Source organism: Pipistrellus hanaki (genome assembly GCF_964339955.1).
Source record: "Pipistrellus hanaki genome assembly, chromosome: 3".
Classification (NCBI taxonomy): Eukaryota; Metazoa; Chordata; class Mammalia; order Chiroptera; family Vespertilionidae; genus Pipistrellus; species Pipistrellus hanaki.
Window position 1 is genome coordinate 184,588,648 of NC_140505.1, and position 21,972 is coordinate 184,610,619.

The window sequence follows — 21,972 nt, forward strand, 5'->3', positions numbered from 1 at the left end:
TGTATGAAAATGTTCTTGTTTTTAAAAGAGCTATGCTGAAGCATTACATGGTGAAGTGTCATGCCTACAAATAATTCTCAATAATTCACAAAAAAAGACCCTCAAATGATTCACCAAACAATACACACACACACACACACACACACACACACACACACACACACACATGATATGAGTGTGTGCACACACGAGAGAAAAAACATGTGGCAAAATGTTAACAATTTGATGAGTCTAGGTGAAAGATATATGTGTATTCATTATACTTGTCTTACACTTTTCTCCGATAAAAATTTTTTCTAAATAAAAAAAAAAGTTGTTGAAAAGATCTTTAAAAACAATATTACAGATTCAGGATTATTTTGATTGCTTATTAAGATATACAGTATTTAGAATTTTTATGGTAGCAACTAAAATTTCTTCAAATTTTCTTTTTTCATTACCTTCTTTTATATCTGCTTGCCTTTCCCTTCACTACCATCTTTCAAAAAGAGCCATCAATTCGTGAATGACATGTACAAATATTTCAACAAATTCTGCATATGCCTAATATGGACTGAATTGCTTCTTTAAACAGTAGACTTCTCTCATAGGATCTCTTATACATACATAAATAATCCTATAAAGCCTTCCCCTTTTTTAAGCTAAAAGTTTATTAGTTCTATTGAAGCCATTCATATATATATATATCTGGAATATATTTTAATTTCCCTGGGATTTTTACTTCTTATCCTTTAATATTCCTTTAGTCCTAGACAAAAGCAGAGCCGAAAATATCTCTGAAAATAGTTAAACTATTGCTTTATTTTATAAAGAACTAGGGAAAAATAGGTTCTAGATTACAAATAAGTGATATTTACAATTATAAAGTAACTAGAGGCCTGGTGCATGGATTTGTGCACATTGAAAGTAAATTAATTAGAAGATTGCTGGTGGGGATGGGAACTGGGTGAGACTGGCTGGACTTGGCCTGGAGCCAACCTTCCTCGGTCCCTCCCCAACTGGCCACACTTGGAGTGGAGCTGGGGCTTGAAGGGCATCTACAGAGTGATCGGGGTCCTTCTGGCAGGTGTGTTCCCTTTTGGCCTGTGAGGATTGGGCCAAAGCTGGCTCTCTGACATCCCCCAAGGGGTCCTGGGTTGTGAAAGGGTGGTACTTGGGTGACACACTCTGGAATCAGGCTCCCTCCTCTCTGGTTCTGGGTGCATCACCTGAGAACCACAGCTGCCAAGTCACTGAAGCTCAGCAGCTCCTGCATTGAGCGTCTGCCCCCTGGTGGTCATTGTGCATCACAGCCACTGGTTGGACAGTCACTTAGGCTTTTATATATATAGACTAGAGACTTAGTGCATGAAATTCATGCATTGGGGGGTCCCTCAGCCCAGCCTGCACCCTCTTGCAATCCAGGACCTCTCAGGGGGTGTCCGACCTCTGTGGGATCGGGCCTAAACTGGCCATCAGACATCCCTCTCGCAATCTGGGACCGCTGGCTCCTAACCACTCTCGTGCCTGCCTGATTGCCTCTAACTGTCTCTACCTGCCTGCCTGATTGCCCCTAACTGCCTCCGCACCTGGGACTCAGGCTTCCTTCCTCAGACTGGCCAAAGGCAACTGGGATGTGGGCTTCCTTCCCTCTGGCCGGCCACAGGCACCTGGGATCCAGGCTTCCCTCCCTCTTGCTGATTACAGGCACCGGGACCTGGGCCAGCTTTGCCTGAGTTGGCCAAAGACACCCGGGTCGGCTTTGCCTGGGCAGGCACCAGGGACCAAGGGTGGCTTCCCTGCTTCTGGATGGGGCCGCAGGCATCTGGGACTGTGACCTCGGTGGCTTCCCTGCCTCCGGGGAGGCTTCCCCTGGGCCGGGCCCCGGCTTTTATCTAGAAGGACATCCAGAAGATGTCCAGTCGTTCCAGTCTAATTAGCATATTACCCTTTTATTAGTATAGATATTAACTGTGCAGTAAAGAGATTTGTGATATAGCCTGGATCGGTTTGGCTCAGTGGATAGAGCGTCGGCCTGCAGACTGAAAGGTTCCAGGTTGGATTCCGGTCAAGGGCATGTACCTTGGTTGCGGGCACATCCCCAGTTGGGGGTGTGCAGGAGGCAGCTGATCGATGATTCTCTCTCATTGATGTTTCTGGCTCTCTATCCCTCTCTCTTCCTCTCTGTGAAAAATCAATTAAAAAAAAAAAAAAAAAAAAGATAGGTCGGGAGTGGCAGTGACCAGACCCGGAGCAGCTGGTTGTGGAACGAACCAGAGCAACAGAGGCCAGACCCAGAGCAGCCAGGCCCGAAACAGCTCGCTCCTCGCCTGCCCCTGCCCCACGGCTGCCTCTCAGACATGGCTGGAAACTTTTGTGGGAACTTGAGGGTCTGCTGAATCAAGTGATGAAGGCTTAGATCTGGATGTGTTGAGTTAGTATAGCGCTGGGGTGTTGATCTGTGAGTGCCTTGGGTGGGGCCTGGATGAGGCTGGTTGACCTATTTGGAAATGTCTTTTGTGTGGAATGTATCATTGGGCATGTGGAGGTATTATTGATATGAGAAAATGCTAAGTAACTGATTTACTATCTGAAAAGGGATTTACTATCGGGGAAAGGGAGGGAGGAAGAGACTGAACATAAACTGCACCTATGGATGAGGACAATGGGGGATGGGGAGGGGGTGGAGGGTGGGGTGGGAACCTGGTGGAGGGGGGAAGAAATGAGGAACCTTTGTAATAATATGAACAATAAAGATTGACTTAAAAAAAAAATAAAAAGATTTGACAATATATCAAGAAAACCTTCTAAAATATGCACTGTGGATCAGTTTAAAAGTGTAACCAATTCTTAACTATGCACATGGAATTTTTCATCTAAAATAACAATCAAGATGGCCATTGAGAGTAGAAATAGAAAAAAATAAATTGTGGGTTATTCATACAATGGACTACTATATAGCAATGAAAATGAATGGAATATAACTACCTGCAACAGTGTGGATGAATCTTTCAAAACATAATGTTGATCCATTTATACAAGGAATTAAAACAGGCAAAACTAAACTATTCTGTTATAACAGGTAACTGATGTAAGAGTGGGGGTATCTAAAAGAGCATTACCGGTGTTTATGGGGTTGGTGACATGGATATTCCTTACTGTGTGCTGATTTACAGGGGTGTGCTGAATTTCTGAAAAACCATCAAGTTGTATCTGTATGGTACATGTATTTTTCTGAATATATGTTATACTTTAATAAAAATTGAAAAAATGCCCATAAAAAAAAAGAAGAAAAAAAAAGAGATTTGTGATATATTTGTGCCTACATCAGGACTGATTATATTGGAATTGTTTTCTATTCTATACTTTAATCCTCTGTTATTAACCTTTGTGAAATACAAAAGCAGAATATTGGGGCTTACGTCATAGTTGCTCCTGGATCAGCAGTCATTTGATTGGTCACAAACACAGCCACATTATATTCTGCATCAAGAAATAAAATTAAGAAACTAAGATAATGGCAAAGTAAATATAAGAAGTTCTTTGCTTAGATTTCAGAAGGTAGGAATATTGTAGCTTGTTGTATAAACAAAATTATATTCATATTTTTCTTCAATTACATAAATTGAGTCGAAGTTATTATTTAGGTACCTTATTGTATTAGAATCAATGTTTTTTTTAAAGAGCAGTATTCTCATGAAAGAAATTTTATTTTTAGAAAATGTATTGCTTCCTGACATTATTCTGAGCTTCTCTGCAAAGTCTACTCAGGAAACAGTCACAGATGCTATTCTGATAGTGCTATTAAAATTTACCTTCTGAGATTTTTTGGAGTCGTGATAGCATCTGGGCCAATTTTTGTTGTCGTTCAGCCAACTCCCCACGACCACTGAAATCCACTCGAAAAAGTGCCATTATCGAATCAATGATCTGCACAGAATTCATGTAAAAATAAATATGCATTTGGAAAGGAAGAAGTTAATATGAATCAGAATCAATAAAAGAAAAATAATATACTATAATAAATAGCTCTGTGAATGAGCAATATTTAAAAGCTTGTACCAACAGCTTGAATATGCCACCTTCTTCATGGAATTTTGCTGCTACATAGTCAAGTAGCTCCATCTGATGTTCACCTGGTGGGAAATGCAGTGAAAAAATGTTATAAAAGCTGGAAGAAGCAGAGGCAAAAATCAGTTATGTCTTTGGCATTCAGGCAAAGAGAATCCTGGAAGGGTTTCTTTTTTTTATCCTCACTAGAAGATATTTTTTTTTTTAATTTTTAAAATTGATTTTAGAGAGGAAGGGAGAGAGATAGAGAGATAGAAGCATCAATGAGAGAGGAACATCACCCATCAGCTGCCTCCTGCATGCACCCCACCATGGATAGAGCCCGCAAACCCGGGCTATGTGCCCTGACCAGGAATCCAACTAGTGACTTCTTAGTTTCTGGGTCAATGCTCAACTGTTGAGCCACACCAGCCAGGCTCCATTGATCTTTAGAGAGAGAGTGGAAGGAGAGATGAGGGAGAGAGAAAAAAAAGAGAAAGGAAAATTGATGTGAGGAAAACATTGATTGGCTGCTTCCCGCTGGGGCTGGGGAACCTGCAAACGAGGTACATGCCCTTGACTGGGAATTGAACCCGAGACCCTTCCTTCCGTGGCTGATGCTCTAACCAATGAGGCAAACCAGTGAGGTAAAATTTTCTTTTTAAAAATATTTTTGTATAGATTCCAGAGAGGAAAGGAGAGGGAGATAGAAAAATTAGTGATGAGAGAGAATCATTGATTAGATGCCTCCAGCGTGCCCCACAATGGGGATCGAGCCTGAAATCCGGGCATGTGTCCTGACCAGGAATCAAACCATGACCTCTTGGTTCATAGGTCGATGCTCAACCACTGAGTCAAACCAGCCTGGAAGGATTTTCTTAGTTATTTAAATTATTTAACTTTATTAAATACTAGAGGTCTGGTTCATGAAATGTTGTGCCCTCGGGGGGGTTGGGGGCGTCCCTCAGCCCAGCCTGTGCCCTCTCGCAGTCCAAGAGCCATCAGGGGATGTCTGACGGATGCAAAGGCAGGAGAGGCTCCCAGTCACCACTGCTGCGCTTGCCAGCCATGAGCCTAGCTCAGGGGAGTGCACTGACCATCAGGGGGAGCTCCTACATTCAGCGTCTGCCCCCTGGTGATCAGTGCGTGTCATAGTGACTGGTCTTTGGGCAGTTCGGTCAATGTGCATGTTAGCCTTTTATTATGTAGGATGACTTCATATTCCGCATTAGCATACATGCCAAATGCTACATTACCCATGATACTCTCCATTTCAAACACAAAGGTAAGAAATAATTTCAGGGCATTTTAATATCTAAGGACTTACCAGATGATACAATTTGTGGACTAAATTAATTTGGAGAAAAGTAAAATAAAAAGAGAAAATAACAGTGCCAAAGGTTGTGATTATTACTCAGGTAGTAATCAGTGCTGCCAACCTTAAAACCACCCAGCACGCAATTGCATGGGGTCCTTACTAGTATATGCACGTGCATAAAGCACATTGTCCAGGACTGCATCATGGTCCACGTTGAAGCGGTCAGCAATGTCCCGGAGGCGATCTGGACGGCTGGAAGGTGCCAAAATTAAGGAACAAATACAGCAATTCTAAAAAAGTTTAGACAACTACAAAAATAATACTGTCAGGAAATGAACAGAGAGGCAAATGATGTGCCTGCAAAGGTATTTGGGAGGATACTAATAATCACTTCAAATCTACACCACATTTTATTTTTCATAAGTGCCTCAATGAATACCTTACGTAGTGATAATGGTGAGAGAAATGAAAAAGCTGTAAGCATTTAAATGTTAACTTATCTAATCTTTACAATAACCATGGAAGCCAGCTGTATGGTCTATATTACATTTTACAAATGAGGACACTGACAGAGATTAAGCAAATGACTCAGGATATGCAGCAAATCAATTATAAGAGAAAAACTAAATAAGATTTGTGAATCTCTTTTGTTCTCAATTCTATAATAGTTGTATTCTAGGAAGATAATATTACTGAATTATAATTTAAGTTACTTCAAAGTGAATTAATTCACTCTGTTCCTACTCGTCACTTGTTCAATATGAAATAGCTTATTACACCATTAATCATGTTTTGCCAGTGAATGGTAAATTTAACTACGTGAACCAAAGGGTCAGAAAGGTAACTTCAAAGGTCAAAAGGGAATTACCATCCTTCTTCTAAGGAGTTGTGCTAGCTTTCTGAAATTAGTAAAGTCATAGGGAAGCAAATTCAGTGTACCTGCAAAGGTATTCTGGAAGATGCTAATTATCACTTAGATCTAATTAAACTGTAAAGGAATAAAAACGTTTTTCACTATGTCAGTGTTTACAAAACTTGGTTACTATGTAACCAAAAGTATAAAAATCGTGCTTATGCTGAAGGGAAGTTCAAATCAATCTACAAATCAATCTACAAACACCATATGGAATAAATCACCATAATCATAAATTACCAATGCAAGGCATTATGGTGCATATAAAGAATCATAAGATAATCCATACCAAAAAGTATGCATAAGACATAATTAAGTAGGCAAAATATAAACATTAAAAAGAAAAATATCGAGAACCACTGAAAGAATGAAAACATTCTACTGAGCACTCATGTTTCCTTGTCCCTCCCTACTCGTTCTTGTATAGGACTTGGCTCCTGTTTCTCTTTACCATTCTTGATAAAATCCAAATTGCCCAAACGGTGGTTTTTAATCTGCAAGAACAATTCCTCCCTCTCTGAGAACCATCCTTAAATAGCTATTTCTGAAACTAGCTGGAGCCCAGCTGAGCTCTTCTTATCACAGCCCTATACAACATTCCACCCTCCTTCTCCAAGTTAGAAACTTCCTCAGAATCTTCTTATGCCCAGTATTTCCAAATAAAGTATTCTGCAAACAGTTCTCTGGTGTTTTTCTTCTACTGGAGTTTTTTTTGGATAGTAAATTTACAGGATTTGTATGATCCAGAAACACTGTGAAGTGGGGATAGAGGGAGCAAACACCCAATAGGATAGAAATATACCATGCAAATTTGTATGTGACAGGCCAAATGAACGTTTAAGAGTGAGAGCAAAATAATGCATCTTCAGAATGCCAGAGCTCAAGTTTACCATCTCATTACTTTTCTGATAAAATGACTTGAGTAGGTACTCCAGGAAAATAGAAATACAGGAAAGATTTGGGATGCAAAAAACAATAATGAATAAAAAAAACTCAACGAGATTCTGAATAGTTAAGTCTAAATAATTTAAACTCTTCTTTTTGCTCATCCTTCACATCCAGATATCCTCCTACTTCCTCTCTCTCCATGGTTTCTTCTTTTAAGTCCTTTCTAAATACTGGCATACCCCAAAGTTGTGTTCTCAGTTCTCTCTTCTCTCTAAGTTCTCTTGCCCCCTTGGCTATTACATCCATATCTCTGGATCCTATCCCTTTCTTAAGCTGAATCCAACGTTTGCAACTGCCATGTGAATGTCTTCCTGTACCTCACATTCAACACATTAAAATGAAACACCACCTTTTCTCTGAAACATGATCTGCTCGATTCTGTCATTAGCAACATGATTCTCCCATTGTCTACACAAAAAACCTTGTATGGTTTCTCTCACCTCTTTCCTTTGTCTACCAAATACTTTCATCAAGTACTAGCAATTTTCCTCCCTAATATTTCTTTTTTCCCCCCTAATATTTCTTATCCTTTTCCTTTTATCTCTACTGCTTCCAACCTAGATCAAGTTCTCATTACTTGCCAAGATATTGCAAAAGTATCTAATTTATACTCATCATCTGCTGGAAAACAAATCAGTTTCACTAAAAAAGAGATGTTGACAGGAAGCCAGGAAGGCTGGTCAACAACCTTAATTGCTCTAATCTTTAGTTGAGATATTGTTAGCTGAAGCAGAATCTACCTTGTTTGTCCCGTGAAAGTTTCTGTTATTTCCTGTCTAATGGCTACATGTAAATTTCTGTTTATGTTGCCTAAGATGTTTTCCCCAAAGCCTCAATAAAAGGGGATGGCAGGGCCAGAGCAGGGAGTAGTTCTCCCACTAGAGTTGGACTACTGCCTGGCCCCTCATATCACCAAATTGAATTTCTTCAAGTCTCTTCATTTGTGTGCGGCCCTTCTCCAGAACCTGAACCCTGAATTGGAACTCTTTCTACGCAGGCCATGAAAGAGAGTCCTATAATCATCCATCTGGTTTTTAAGCCCTTTATGTTTAAGACTAAAATCACCTTACATTCTGGAATACCTTTCACTTCAAATTCTTTGTTATCTAATCAGGTTCTGAGAAATCAAGATGACGGCATAGATAAACACCTGAACTCCTGCCTTGCACAACAATTTCAAAACTACAACTAAAAGACAAAACAGACATCATTCAGAACCACAGACAGGCTGGCTGAGTAGAAATTCTACAACTAGAAGGAAAGAGAAAAGCACACTGAGACTCAGAGGAGCTGCGGAAGTTAAGTGCAGAGGTATGAAGGCATGCGTGGAGAGAGCTTGTAACTGAGTACATGGCTGGCTTTCTCAATCAGGAGGGAAACAGAAGTTCCTGACTGCTCTAACTCCAGTTTCGGGTGAGACTCTGGGGACCTAGACTCATATGGGGAGAAACTGGACTGTCTGGCAGCAGGCGAAACTCGAGGGTGGCTTTCTCTCAGAGGTGCTTGCAGCAATTACCATGGGACACCGAGACACAGGAGCCTATTAGGGCAGGGCTGATAGGAAACTGGTGCTGTCTGCTCCGCCCTGAGCCTCCGCCCATCCAAGGTAAGCACAGAGGCTTTTGCAAGACTTATCTCATAAGTGTGTCTCCAGCACAGAAGTTCTCCTATTGTAGACACAGCTGATCCTCACAGCCAATTGGCCTGGAGGTCAATTCCTCCCAGTGATACCAACAACAATAAAGGCTTAACTACAACAAGACTGGGCACACACCCCACAAAGGGGTGCACCAAGAGTGTCCACCTCAGGTAACTTGGGAGGCTGAGCCACTGGGTCCTATATGACACCTAGCACACAAAGCCACTCTTATCAACTCAGAGAAGCAGCCAGAATGTAGAGACAAAGAAACAGGTCACAAATGAAAGAAATGGAGGAAAGCAAATGACTGGATATAGAGTTCAAACCATGATTATAAGGTTTTTCAAAAATTTTCTAGAAAAGGCCAATAACCTTAGTGAGACCCTCGAGGATATGAAAAAGGACCAACTAGAAATTAAGCATACACTGACTGAAACAAAGAATAATATACAGAGATCCAACAGCAGACTAGAGGATCACAAGAATCAAATCAAAGATTTGAAATACAAATAAGCAAAAAACATCCAACTGGAAAAAACAAAGAAAAAAGAATCCAAAAATATAAAATAGTGTAAGGAGCCTCTGGGACTACTTCAAGTGCACCAGAATCATAATTATGTGAGTGCCAGAAGAAGAGAGAGAGCAAGACACTTAAAACCTATTTGAAGAAATAATGACAGAAAACTTCCCCCACCTGGTGAAAGAATTAGACTTACAAGTTCAGGAAGCACACAGAATCCCAAACAAAAGGAATCCAAAGAGGACCACACCAAGACACATCATAATTAAAATGCCAAGAGCAAAAGACGAAGAGAGAATAATAAAAGCAGCAAGAGAAAAAGTTAGTTATCTACAAGGGAACACCCATATGACTATCAGCTGATTTCTCAACAGAAACTATGTAGGCCATACGGGAGTGGCAAGAAATATTCAAAGTGATGAATAGTAAAAACCTACAACCAAGATTACTCTCCCCAGCAAAGCTATCATTCGGACTTGAAGGTCAGATAAAATGCTTCACATGTAAGAAAAAGCTAAAGGAGTTCATCACCACCAAACCAGTATTATATGAAAAGCTGAAAGGTATTCTTTAAGAAGAAGAAGAAAAAGGTAAAGATAAAAAGTATGAACAACAAATACATATCTATCAAGTGAATCTAAAAATGAAGTGAATTAAAAAAATCTGATGAACAGAATAAATTGGTGAATATAATAGAAACAGGGACACAGAAAGGGAGTGGACTACAATTCTAGGGGGGAAGGGATGTGAGGGTGTGGGAAGAGACTGGACAAAAATCATACATCTATGGATGAGGACAGTCGGGGGAGGGTAAGGGCACAGGGTGGGGTGGGAACCAGTTGGAGGGGAGCTATGGGGGGGAAAAGAGGAACAATTGTAATAATCTGAACAATAAAGATTTATTTAAAAAAATAAAATAAACAAAATCTGCCCTTTTCCCTTCTGTGCTTGTGCTCCTTTCATACATTTCCCCTTATTTTGAACCACATCCTAAGTGAGCTAGTAATCTTCTGTCTACTTATAAGTAAAACTAGAGGCCCAGTGCACAACATTAGTGCACTTAGGGTGGGGGTGGGAAATACAAATGAATATGTATTTTCCTCAACCCGGCCTGTGCCCTTTCATAGTTTAGGAGCCCTCAGGGGATGTCAGACTATTCGCATTGAACGGGCCTAAGCTGCAGATGGACATCCTTAGTGCTGCCATGAGGTGGGCTGCTGCACTCACCTGTGGGAGCTCACTGACCACGAGGGGGCAGCTCCTGCATTGAGTATCTGCCCCCTGGTGGTCAGTGCATGTAATAATGACTGGTTGTTCCATTGTTTGGTCGATTTGCATATTACCCTTTTATTATACAGGATATTTGGAGAAGAGGATTAAAAATGAATATGTATTTTCCTCTCAAGTATTTGTTTTGTCAATTTCACAGCAAATCCTTTCAGAGAAATGAAATCTTTTTAAATAAAAAGTGATTTGAGATCTTGACCAGCAATTATTTTTCCCTTGGCTTTGCTCATTATTGCTGGTTTCTGAGATGATTATAAAAATGATATATTTCAATCAAACCCTTTTATAGTAACATTACTATTGATATTTCACACTACTATGACAGCAAGTTTTTTAAATAAAAAGGTTACAAAGTATTTTCTGTATCGATGAAGATAATCTTTCCTCCCGAGTAGCCACCTGCTCCTGGAAGTTGAGCTGTCACTAGGAAGCAATTAAGAGTTAATTAATATTAATAGGAATGAATACATTTTAAACAAATAAATACATAAATTAAAATGGGATTTATGCTGGTTGCAGTTCTTTAGTTAAGCTAGCAAAAAATCATGATCCTTTAGTTTCTAATCAGCATGTTATATTTTTATATTACTAATTTATGGCAAAGTTAAAGCATTCTGCCAGCAGAATAGTAATTCATCAAAGAATGTCAACATCTCTCCCAAGGGGAGATATTCATGAAAGGCAGTTCTCCTAAAGAATAGAGATAGAATTCACTAACTTTCTTATAAGAAATAATAACAAATATAATTTATGCTGTATAATTCATTTAAGTAATATTTTGATTAATTTTAGTCAAAATTTAAAATGCATTTTCTTTCTATGTAGTAGTAGTTCATACTAAGGAATTATTTTACATTAAGTACATGCATTATTTCATTTACTTTTCAAAACAACCCTAAATTTGGTACTATCATATTTTACTGATGGGGAGAATTAGGAAGGTGAAGCAACTTGCCCAAGTCACACAGCTATTAATGGTAGAGTCAAGAATGAAGCCAGGTATTTTGGTTCCAGAATCCCTTTCTTACCCATTTTGCCATGCCCCTTGTACTTAAGTCCAAGAAATGCACAATAATGCCTTTGTGCAAAATGAAGTGTTTTTACTTACTCTGTTTTAGAAAAATTTATTTTTAAGTCTGTCTTAGGGCGAACCTTACTCCAAGGGATCCTAGGCCTCAATAGATTTTGTGACATTCTTGAAGATACAATATAGAAAAGATAGAATGGGAAAAATTGAGACAGTGAAACCTCTCCCCACCAATACAATTTACCTCAACCCTATTTCCATTCAGGTATTCAGAGTGCAGCATTTCACCTCAAGCATCACACATTCAAAGACTAGCTTTGGTATCTGTGTAACTATGGGCAGTTAACCTCTCTGAGATTTCTTTTCCTTGTTAATCTGTTCAGATTACATGATATTATATAAAGTATCAGGCACAATTTAGATTAGTAAGTAACAGCTATGATTATTTTTGTTATTATTATTATTATTTGTTGTTGTTGTTGTTAATCCTCACCAGATATTTTTCCCTTGATTTTTAGAGAGTGGAAGGGAGAGGGAAAGAGAGAGAGACAGAGAGAGAAACATTGATGTGAGAGACAAATCGATTGGCTGCCTCTTACAGGTGCCCTAATCAGGGCTGGGGATGGAGCCTGCAACTGTGGTACATGCCTTTGACCATCATCAAACCCGGGAGCCTTCAGTCCGAGGGCTGATGCTCTATCCACTGAGCCAAAGCGGCTAGGGCTTTGTTATTATTATTGTTGTTATGTATCCTTACCACAGAGTGTATGAGAGAGCTGGGTTTTTCCAGTACGAAATTCTGTGAAATATAGAAAACAAAAACCCATAGTTAAGTTTTAGATATTTTCTTAAATAATAAAATATCGCCTCAGGGTAAGTATAGTTTCCTTTTCCAAGAGTCAAATTTTACACATAAAGTACCACATCATGAATGGATTCTGCATATATGAATACCAGTAGTAAAAATAACTTTTAAAGGTATTTATTCACAGAATTGCCCTTTGGATAAAGATTAAGTTAAACAAAGTTTTCCTTAGGAATAGTCATATAAACGAGAGTTTAAGATCCTACCATAGGAAAGCCTGGGGTTCTCCCACTGAGCTGAGATCCTCAAAGGAGAACTGAAGTAACCTCATACTGGTGGTATCCCCTAACCACCAAAACAGCACATTCTCTCCGGAGGAAAACTTGCCCTCTCACCACTTTCGGCCCACTGAACTCCCACAGATTAAAGTCAAGCAATGATCCCACAAATATCAATACATATACAAGACAATAAGCCACTAAGACTAAGAAAATAAAAATAAAAACAATGAAAACCAGATATATTTCTCCAAGTCAACAAAAACATCAACTAAACAACATATTTAATTCCCCCAGGGCTGCAAGTACTGTAATTGTCAGACTAGTATATAATATAGTTATGCATGAATTTTTTTGAAGAAAAAATAGAGGATATAAAAAGGGAAGAGAAATCTACTATGTTCAATCTACATGCATTTCTTAGAAATACGATTTGTTTCATTATTCAACTATCTTTTGAAAGAATGTAAAAAAATTCAACTATGTTCTATAGAAGTCAGAGATAAAACAATTAAAAATGTCAATAAGATCCATCTATTAATATTGGAATATATTTTAATTGTAGCATAGAATAATCCTGTATTGTGAGAATTGATATTTTTAAAATATATATTTTATTGGTTTTTTTACAGAGAGGAAGGGAAAAGGATAGAGAGTTAGAAACATCGATGAGAGAGAAACATCAATCAGTTGCCTCCTGAACACCCCCTACTGGGGATGTGCCCACAACCAAGGTACATGCTCTTGACTGGAATTGAACCTGGGACCCTTCAGTCTGCTGGCCACTGCTCGACCCACTGAGCAGAACAGTTTAGGTGAGAATTGATATTTTATCATAATTTCTAAATTAGATATAATTTACTATTGGTTGTTTATTTAATTGTATGTGTATGTTTGTGTATATATATATATGTGTATGTGTAATTTCCCCCCAATAACAAAATATTAAGGTTCTGCTTACCTCCAAAAGCTTCTGTGATTGCCATACTTTCAATTCCACCTCCTAGCAACTTACTGGAAATAGAAAGCAAGCATTAGTAATAGGAACAGAAATAGAGAAATCAAGAGAGGAGAAAGCATTAATATCATTTATTTCTATATCTATCTGTCTATATCTAGTCAACAGGAACAGGAATTCTTGGCTGAACAAATAGTACACCACCTGTTAAATAACAGGTTCTACTGTGTGAGGGCTGGTGGATCAACAGAACAACTTGTAAGCCCTGCTGTTCTTATTTCTGGTACCAATAGGAAATGGGCATTATAAGCCTTATGTCTCAGTTCTGGTCTTTAGAGCTGAATTGGAGTTTGACTAAATAGTCTTATTATTAACTGCGTTTTTCATATTGTGCTAGAACTATGTTTCTAAAAGTCAACTAACTATTCATTTAAAAAAATATATATACTGAGAAACGTGAAAAGTAGATATTAGGAGAAAGGAAATGATAAGTTAAACTTTTAAAAAATTTTAAAAATTAGTTTAGCCTAATTTTAAAAATTAGGCTGATTCCAGTAACTATATATTTTTGGTCTGAAGTTCTTATAAGAAATTTAATCTTGTTTCTATAAGTAGCTTAAAATTTATTTGCTAGTTGCCTTTTGAAAAAATACACACAAAAAAACTACTTCAAAAGAAGAAGCTATTTCTATTATGTTTGGTAGAAAGAACAGCCAGATAGAGAAAAATAAATATAGTATTTCAAAGATTGTGCTTAGTGGTTATACAATATATGAGATACACACTCAAATTCCTGGCTCCCAGTGGTAATATGGAAAACCATTTTCCTCTTCTCACTATACTCAAATGCAGTCAAGAATCCTGGCTCCTTCAGAAAGATAAAAAGGAAAGGTTTTAAAAGGGTATAAGGTGATGGTTTTAATTTTAAATGCTGCCAAAACTATAGACTTGGTTATCAGGATCATTATTTTATATAAGCTACAGTTCACTTGTCTTTGAAGGCAGCACAAGGTCACAGTTAAGAACACAGGCTTTTGAGCCACCCTACCTAGGTTCAGTGGCCCCAAAGGCTCTACACAAAAGCTTGACTCAAAGTCTATGTTTTTGTTTGGAGCCTGTCAGCAACATGGACCTCTCATAGTTTGTAGGCCCAAAGGTATGGGTTTGGCTCAGCTTTAGCTCAGCTGCCACAGTGAGCATATTCTTGGTCTTATCTGTCTCAACTGTATACATCCACTGTTAGTCTTTTTCTAACCCAATGCTCTCTTATCAATTGGTCTATACCAGGAGAAAGTAACTTCTTTGGTGCTCAGTGCATTACAACAGCTATGATACATTTGAGAAGACAAAACAAAAATGAGGAGGAATATAAAAAAATAAAAAATAAAAAGGAGCCGAAACCGGTTTGGCTCAATGGATAGAGCGTCGGCTTGGGGACTGAAAGGTCCCGGGTTCGATTCCAGTCAAGGGCATGTACCTTGGTTGCAGGCATATCCCCGGTAGGGGGTGTGCAAGAGGCAGCTGATCGATGACTCTCATTGATGTTTCTAACTCTCTATCTCTCTCCCTTCCTCTCTGTACAAAATCAATAAAATATATTTTTTTTAAAATAAAAAGGAGAAGAAAAGGCATAGAAAAAGAAATATAGAGACAAAAAGAAAAGTTTGGTAAAAAATAATTACCTTCATAGTGTTCCAGGTCTCTTAACCCTGCCTTAATCTTTCAGAAATTAATTGGGAGAATAGTACACTACGATCTACAGTAACTTAAGAGTTCCCACAATGGGTTCTGGTGTTCATAATGAAAAAGGCTACAGAAACTTATAGAGCCCTTTTCTAAGCTAAAACAACAAAGAACGGATTTTGCTTACAATAAGTTTGTTGGCTGCCTCTTTAATCTTGTCCACTTTGGCTTCTGAGAGCCCTTTGACATTGCATAGGGCTCTTTTGGTTGTCATTTGTATCCCTTTGATGGTACAGATTCCTACTGACTTCAATTTTTTAATGTCAGCCACATTCTGTAAATAAAAGAATGGATACTGATAAAATACCAGGCTGAAAAATTCCCATAGTATGTACTTTTGTGTCCATCTCCTTCCACCGTGATGCCAATTTTATACAAGCAACCAGGTGGAACCCACCCACCATGTAGCCAAATGTTCTGGAAATGTCTGAGTAGAACATACCCAGCACACAGCCAAATGTTCTGGCTGTGCCCTGCTTTCCCAAGAATGTTAGTGGGACCGTGGCAATGTAACAGGGAATTCAAAAGAAAAGTAGAAAAGCTAGCTAATTTATCAACATTCACCCCCTCAGTTCAGCTCCTTCCTTCTATAAAACTTCATTACTAATGTATTCTTTTACAATTTTAAAAAGGTTTTTCCCCCCTCTATCCTTGGAGAATGCAAATAACTATATCACCAAAGGACTAGAATTTTCTCTTGTTCCTATTTTCTAAACTTAGCCAAAAGAGATAAAATGTGATGCTTCAAAAAAAGATAATATCATAGAAGTTTTCTATCAACTAATTGCTGTTGAAATTCATTTAGTTTGTTATTTACAGTCTGGATTTCTGTAAACATTATTTTACTCTAATCATTTGACCCAGAACTGAATTTTCTGCTGATGAAGACAGTAGATGCAGAGAGCTTGGAATACCTCCAGGTGAACCAGTGGTTCTCAAACGTGGACAATTTTGCCCCCTGGGGATACTTGACAATGTCTGGACAAATTTTAGTTGTGCTACTGGATATAGTGAGTGGTTAGGAGCCACTGATGTTACTAAACACCTACAATGCATAGGAAGCTCCCCACAACAAAGAATCGCCCAGTTCCAAATGTTCAATAAAGTCAAGGCTGAGAAACCCTGAATTGGACAATTTCACACAGCATTAAAAAAAAATACTTACAATTCCATATTTTTGTAACAGGTCAATATCTTGAAACAAAGATTCCTAAAGGAGTGTAAATTTAAAAAAAAAAAGAGCATTGATTATTCATATTCAACAGTTTAGCACCTTTTAAAGAGTTAATTCAATATTATGGTCACTCCAAATTCCTAAAATTCCACTTCTCCAGACAGAGATACGACCAATAATATTGTACTTTACAAGCATTTTGTTACATACTTAGAAGAGCTAACATTGAAAGGGCTAGAAAATCAAATAGTTTTGCCATGGCCTAAGACCTTCACCCACAGGAATGGAACAACATGTAACCTATTTTAAAATATGTTTTCTCAACCTTCTTCCCCACCAGACCCTGCACTCCTTCCTCTATTTGGTACCAGTATGCACAGGAACCAGTATGGCCTTATCAGTGGTTAATGAAATTATCCCATGCCAGTTGCTAAATAGCTAATCTTAGCACCCCTTGCTAAACAAGTTGTTACATATTTGTAATATTGTCTCTCTCTAGATCTAGGTTTTACTTCTATTCAGTTTCTAAATATAGTTGCTAACAGGAGGAGCTTCATTTTTCTGGCATGACTGAACGTCTGCATATCTTTCAATAGTCTTGTCATACCTCATCATCTTGGAATCCTGGTTCCTCCAGCACAACTTGATCCTCCTTCATGTTGAAAGGAGAGCAGCAGAAAAAAACAACACACCACCTAATTCTGAGAAAACAAGAAATATTATTTAAGTAGTCATAGCCGAAACCAGTTTGGCTCAGTGGTAGAGCGTCGGTCTGTGGACTGAAAGTTCCCAGGTTCAATTCCGGTCAAGGGCATGTACATTGATTGCGGGCACATCCCCAATGGGGAGTGTGCAGGAGGCAGCTGGTCAATGTTTCTCTCTCATTGATTTTTCTGGCTCTCTATCCCTCTCCCTTCCTCTCTGTAAAAAAATCAATAATTAATATATATAGTCATAGATTATACAGCATAAAATCCTTTGCCCAGAGGCCTTCTTGATTTTATTTCAAAAAGTCCAGAAGAATAATTAGAGAAACATTTGGCTAGCCTATATTCTTTCTGCTGAGCATGTGGCATTCTCTTTTGTGAGGATATATGTGGGGTGGAGATTTAAATTTCTTCTCTCTCTCCTCAAGACTGGTCATTTTTTAATATCTTTTGATTTCTATAGCACAATTATGACTGTCTGATATCTTTTTGTTATCTTGAAATGTTATCTAGAATTGCATACTGCTATTTAACTTTTCCTGTTTATGTTAATAACACTCTAAGAACTTTGACCTTATATCATTCTTCCTGTATCCTCCCTGGCGCCTAGAACTTAGTCTACCCTCAATAGATAGATTTTATTTTCCTCATAAAATATGAATACCTTTCTGCTAGTTAATGGGCTCTCTTGTAACATATATCGTTTTGCCTCATAGAACATTAGGTGTATTTTGTACTTACTAATTTTATAAAGATTTAAAATTACAGTGGCTACTCTCTCTCTCTCTATATATATATAAAAGACTACTATGCAAAGTGTTCCCTCCGGAGTTGGGCCAGGAGACTGGGAGTTTGAGCACTTGCTATGACGGGCACTGACCACCGGGGACAGCACGGAAGGAAGGAAGGCCCTGATTGCCAGCCAGGCCTAGGGATGCTACCCACACACAAATCTTGTTCACCCGGCCTCTAGTCTATAATAATAAAAGCGTAATATACTAATTAGGCTGGACAGCCAAACGACCTTCCTGAAGAAATCAAAGCTGCAAGGGCCGAGCATATGATAAAATTAGGGCCAAGAAACAGAATCCAACAGCCATTTAGCACTGTAGCTGTTGTTTTAAGATCTCAGGAATCTACAAGCCATGGCTGTATTTATTAGAATAAAATGTGGTCCAAGTAATTCCTTTTGGGGGGGGGCTAGTCCATCTCACTTACTTCTAAAGTCGGGGTTCGGGGCCTAGAAAAGGGAAGGAACTGCTCACAGAGAGATATGGCTGCTACCACCTATGCTTCTAAACAGCAAAGTAGCCGAGGCAAACGAGACCGTGTGCGTGGGATCTCCTAGAATACCGTCCCTCAGTCCATCAGACGCATTATTACCAAAGTTCCACACTGACTGTCCTCCTGACAAACAAAAATCACCCGTTTCTTCTCCCCTTGGAAAAACGGAAAAGATTGTTCTCTCTCTCAAGAAGCAAGTGATGGGTTGGATGTGGGCCCCTCAGTCGCGTGTGGGGAGCGCAGGCCGCGCACCGAGCGGCGGCCCGGGCGGCCCCCCGGACATGTTCCCGCCTGGTTCCCTCAGGAGAGGCTGAGGGGCCTCTCAGGACGGAGGAGCCTGGATTTAACATCGGGACGCTGGAGACCCCTCGAGATCCCTGAGGTTCCCTCCCGGGGCTGAGGGCGGGCAACCACCTCCGAGCCTTGGGAACCGAGGAGCCTGGCGCTTTCCCTCAGGTTCTTCACACGCTTCCTTCTTTGCTACAAACCCCGCCCGTACCCACAGTGTTCGAGGTTCTTGAAGTGAATCCCTTCCGCCCCCCAAGCGGGCTTCCCAGGCCTCAGGGATTCTGATTTAGAACGCGAACCCGGAGACGCGCCTCGCACCTCACGGACCAGGAGGCTGCGTTCCAACTGGCGGCAACTGGCACGCGCCGGGCGAAGACGCCTGGAGGGCCGAGGGGGCGTGGCTGCTCGAGGGGCGTGGCTGCGTGCGTGGGGCGGGGCAGTCGCGAGGGGCGGGGCGGGCCGCGAGGGGGGCGGGCCGCGAGGGAGGCGGGGCGGGCCCCAGGGGCACGGAGGGGATCGGTTGAGATCTGGAGGTGCCAGAGCTGAGGTGGGCGCGGAGGGGAGCACAGGCAGCTGTGAGAAAGAGACCCTAAGGTGGGGGCTGTCCCGGGATGAGGAGATCCTGGGAAGGGGACAGGAAGTGGCAGACCTCGAGGCGGAGGAGCGGTGCTGAGGGGAGGTGGCTGACTTACCCTGCTCCGGACGGAGGTTAGGTAGGAGGACGGATGTGGGGCTCTTTTCCTCCTGCTCCAGGCTTTTATTTCACTCCCAGGTTTTCATTCCTGGCATTGGTAACTGGCCTCACTAAAAAACTCAGGGTTTCCTACTGTCCCTTTCTTCTCTATGACTCTCACCATTTGCCACCCGCTAGGTTTTTTTTTTTTGTTTGTTTTTTTAAAAATATATTTTATTGATTTTTATAGAGAGAGGAAGGGAGAGAGATAGTTAGAAACATCGATGAGAGAGTGTCATCGATCAGCTGCCTCTTGCACACCCCCTACTGGGGATATGCCCGCAACCGAGGTACATGCCCTCGACCGGAATTGAACCCGGGACCCTTCAGTCCCCAAGCCGATGCTCTATCCATTGAGCCACACTGGTCCCAGCTGCCACCCACTAGTTTGCGAGTGAGGCACCCAAAGCCCATTCAGGATGTAGTTTGTTTCGTCTTAACTTGAAATTTAATTAATTAAAGGATAGAGCAATCTTTTCTTTTCTAATAATATATTCTTAGTAATTTCAGGGAGGAAGAGAGATATTAACATCAATGATGAGAGGGAATCATTGATTGGCTGCCTCCTGCATGCTCCCCACTGGGAATCAAGCCCACAACTTGGGCACCTGCCCTTGAATGGACTTGAACCTGGGACCCTTGAGTCCGCAGGTCCACCTCTTTCCACTGAAACAGACCAGCTAGGGCACAACGTTTTCTTTTTAGACACTCACAGAGTGTCAGTTGTCAGTGCACACACTTTCCAGTGGAGAATAAGGAACATGAAAATCAGCCTCCTACCCTGGGCAGCTGCTCTAGGATCCCCTCTCCTGGAGGTGGGGTGGAGGCGTGCACATCCCCTCCTTTATTAGCTTGTCTTGCTGCCACGTGATGGCACTCAGACGGTTCATCGGGTCATTGTTTTCTGCAAGGCAGGCATTCTACGAAACCATCACGTTCTCTCTTGCACTCTGTGCGGATGCCACGGATTCCGTGTGCCCATTCTGTCCATGCTTCCTCCAAAGCATGGCACCGGCATGGCACCTCTGAGGCTGCTCTGCACTTTGCACTGCCGCCATGCCGCTGGTGCTGGGTGATATGCTGGCGACGCGAAAACCTGCCACAGTGTTAACTTGAAATTTTAAATACACAACAGAAGCCAAACATATGCTGGTCCAGCTTTTAAATAGAAATGTTAAGTCAGTTTTCATGTCAGCAGAGCTGTCTCTTAAATGCTGACTGACTTTTGAGGAGAGTCATGAAACATTTGAAAGAGCATCTATTGAGGTGGAGGCTGTGATGTATCTTGGATGAGTATCTGTGCAAACAGTTTTTGGGTTCAAGACCTAGTACAGGGCGACCCTTTTTCTCCAGTGTCTGGACCACTCTGCTAGAATCCATAGCAAGCAAATTCCCACAAGAGCAGCTGTCATTTTGCAGGGCGTTGCTCCCCTCCCCCAGGTTGTCTAAAAGAGCCAACAAATAAGTGCCATGGCTCTCCAAACCCTGTCATTTCCCAGAAACACCGCCTGTCCTTCATGCTGAGTGGAAATTAGTGCCCATTGTTGGGATGGACAGATAGTGGTAATGGAGAAACTAAAAGAATTACAGCAATTTCTGAGCAACCTGTTACATGGAAGCATCAACTGTACTGAAGAGCTGCAAAGAGCACAGCAAGATGATTTAGGAAATAGAACATATGTGGTTTGGCGTAGTGACAGCTGGGAAAGAGAGATGCTCATAATATTTGAAGGTTGTGTGCAGTGCACTTAAGGAAACTGAGAGGAGCTTGTAATAACAAATGTGTGAAGTAAGGATAAAAATCTTGTCTGGACATGATATTGATGGTTACATAAAACTTTTGAATGTTTTTTTTAAAACATGTGTTATTTTTTTAAAACGATTTTTATTGATTTCAGAGAGGAAAGAGAGATAGAAACATCAATAATGAGAGAATCATTGATGTCTGCCTCCTGCACACACCCTATGGGGGTTGAGCCCGCAATCCTGGGCATGTGCCCTTGATTGGAATCGAACCCAAGACCCTTCAGTCCACAGGTTGATGCTCTATCCACTGAGCCAAAACAGGTAGGGCAAAATCCTGTGGTAATTAAAATTCATTCTGATTCCATTCCAATCATAAAAAAAAAAGATGTCTTCCATATCGTATAATAATTCTGAATATGGTGGTGACATTTCAATTCAGTGGGGGAGTGATGAATCCAATGAATGTTGTTGGAACAACTAGGTAGTCATCTGGAAGAAAAATAAAATTGGAGCCATACTTCACACCTTATAAAAAAAATAAATTCCAGATGGAGCAAGAAATTAAATCTGAGCAA

At 40.4% G+C, this 21,972-nt stretch overlaps 1 protein-coding gene across 1 annotated transcript in view; it reads right to left on the reverse strand.

Moving 5' to 3' along the window:
- DMC1 (DNA meiotic recombinase 1) overlaps positions 1-20,602 on the reverse strand; it is a 34,723-nt gene extending 14,121 nt beyond the window's left edge. The window contains exons 1-12 of the mRNA XM_084880032.1: positions 20,432-20,602; positions 17,247-17,340; positions 16,631-16,675; positions 15,593-15,739; positions 14,508-14,590; positions 13,726-13,778; positions 12,439-12,480; positions 11,005-11,077; positions 5,508-5,599; positions 4,042-4,115; positions 3,795-3,909; positions 3,402-3,462 (exon numbers count right to left, since the gene is read on the reverse strand). Of these exons, the coding sequence (XP_084736158.1) occupies positions 3,402-3,462; positions 3,795-3,909; positions 4,042-4,115; positions 5,508-5,599; positions 11,005-11,077; positions 12,439-12,480; positions 13,726-13,778; positions 14,508-14,590; positions 15,593-15,739; positions 16,631-16,675; positions 17,247-17,297 (836 nt within the window). The 5' untranslated portion in view covers positions 17,298-17,340; positions 20,432-20,602. The remainder of the gene's footprint in view (positions 1-3,401; positions 3,463-3,794; positions 3,910-4,041; positions 4,116-5,507; positions 5,600-11,004; positions 11,078-12,438; positions 12,481-13,725; positions 13,779-14,507; positions 14,591-15,592; positions 15,740-16,630; positions 16,676-17,246; positions 17,341-20,431) is intronic.
- Positions 20,603-21,972: the final 1,370 nt, after the last annotated feature.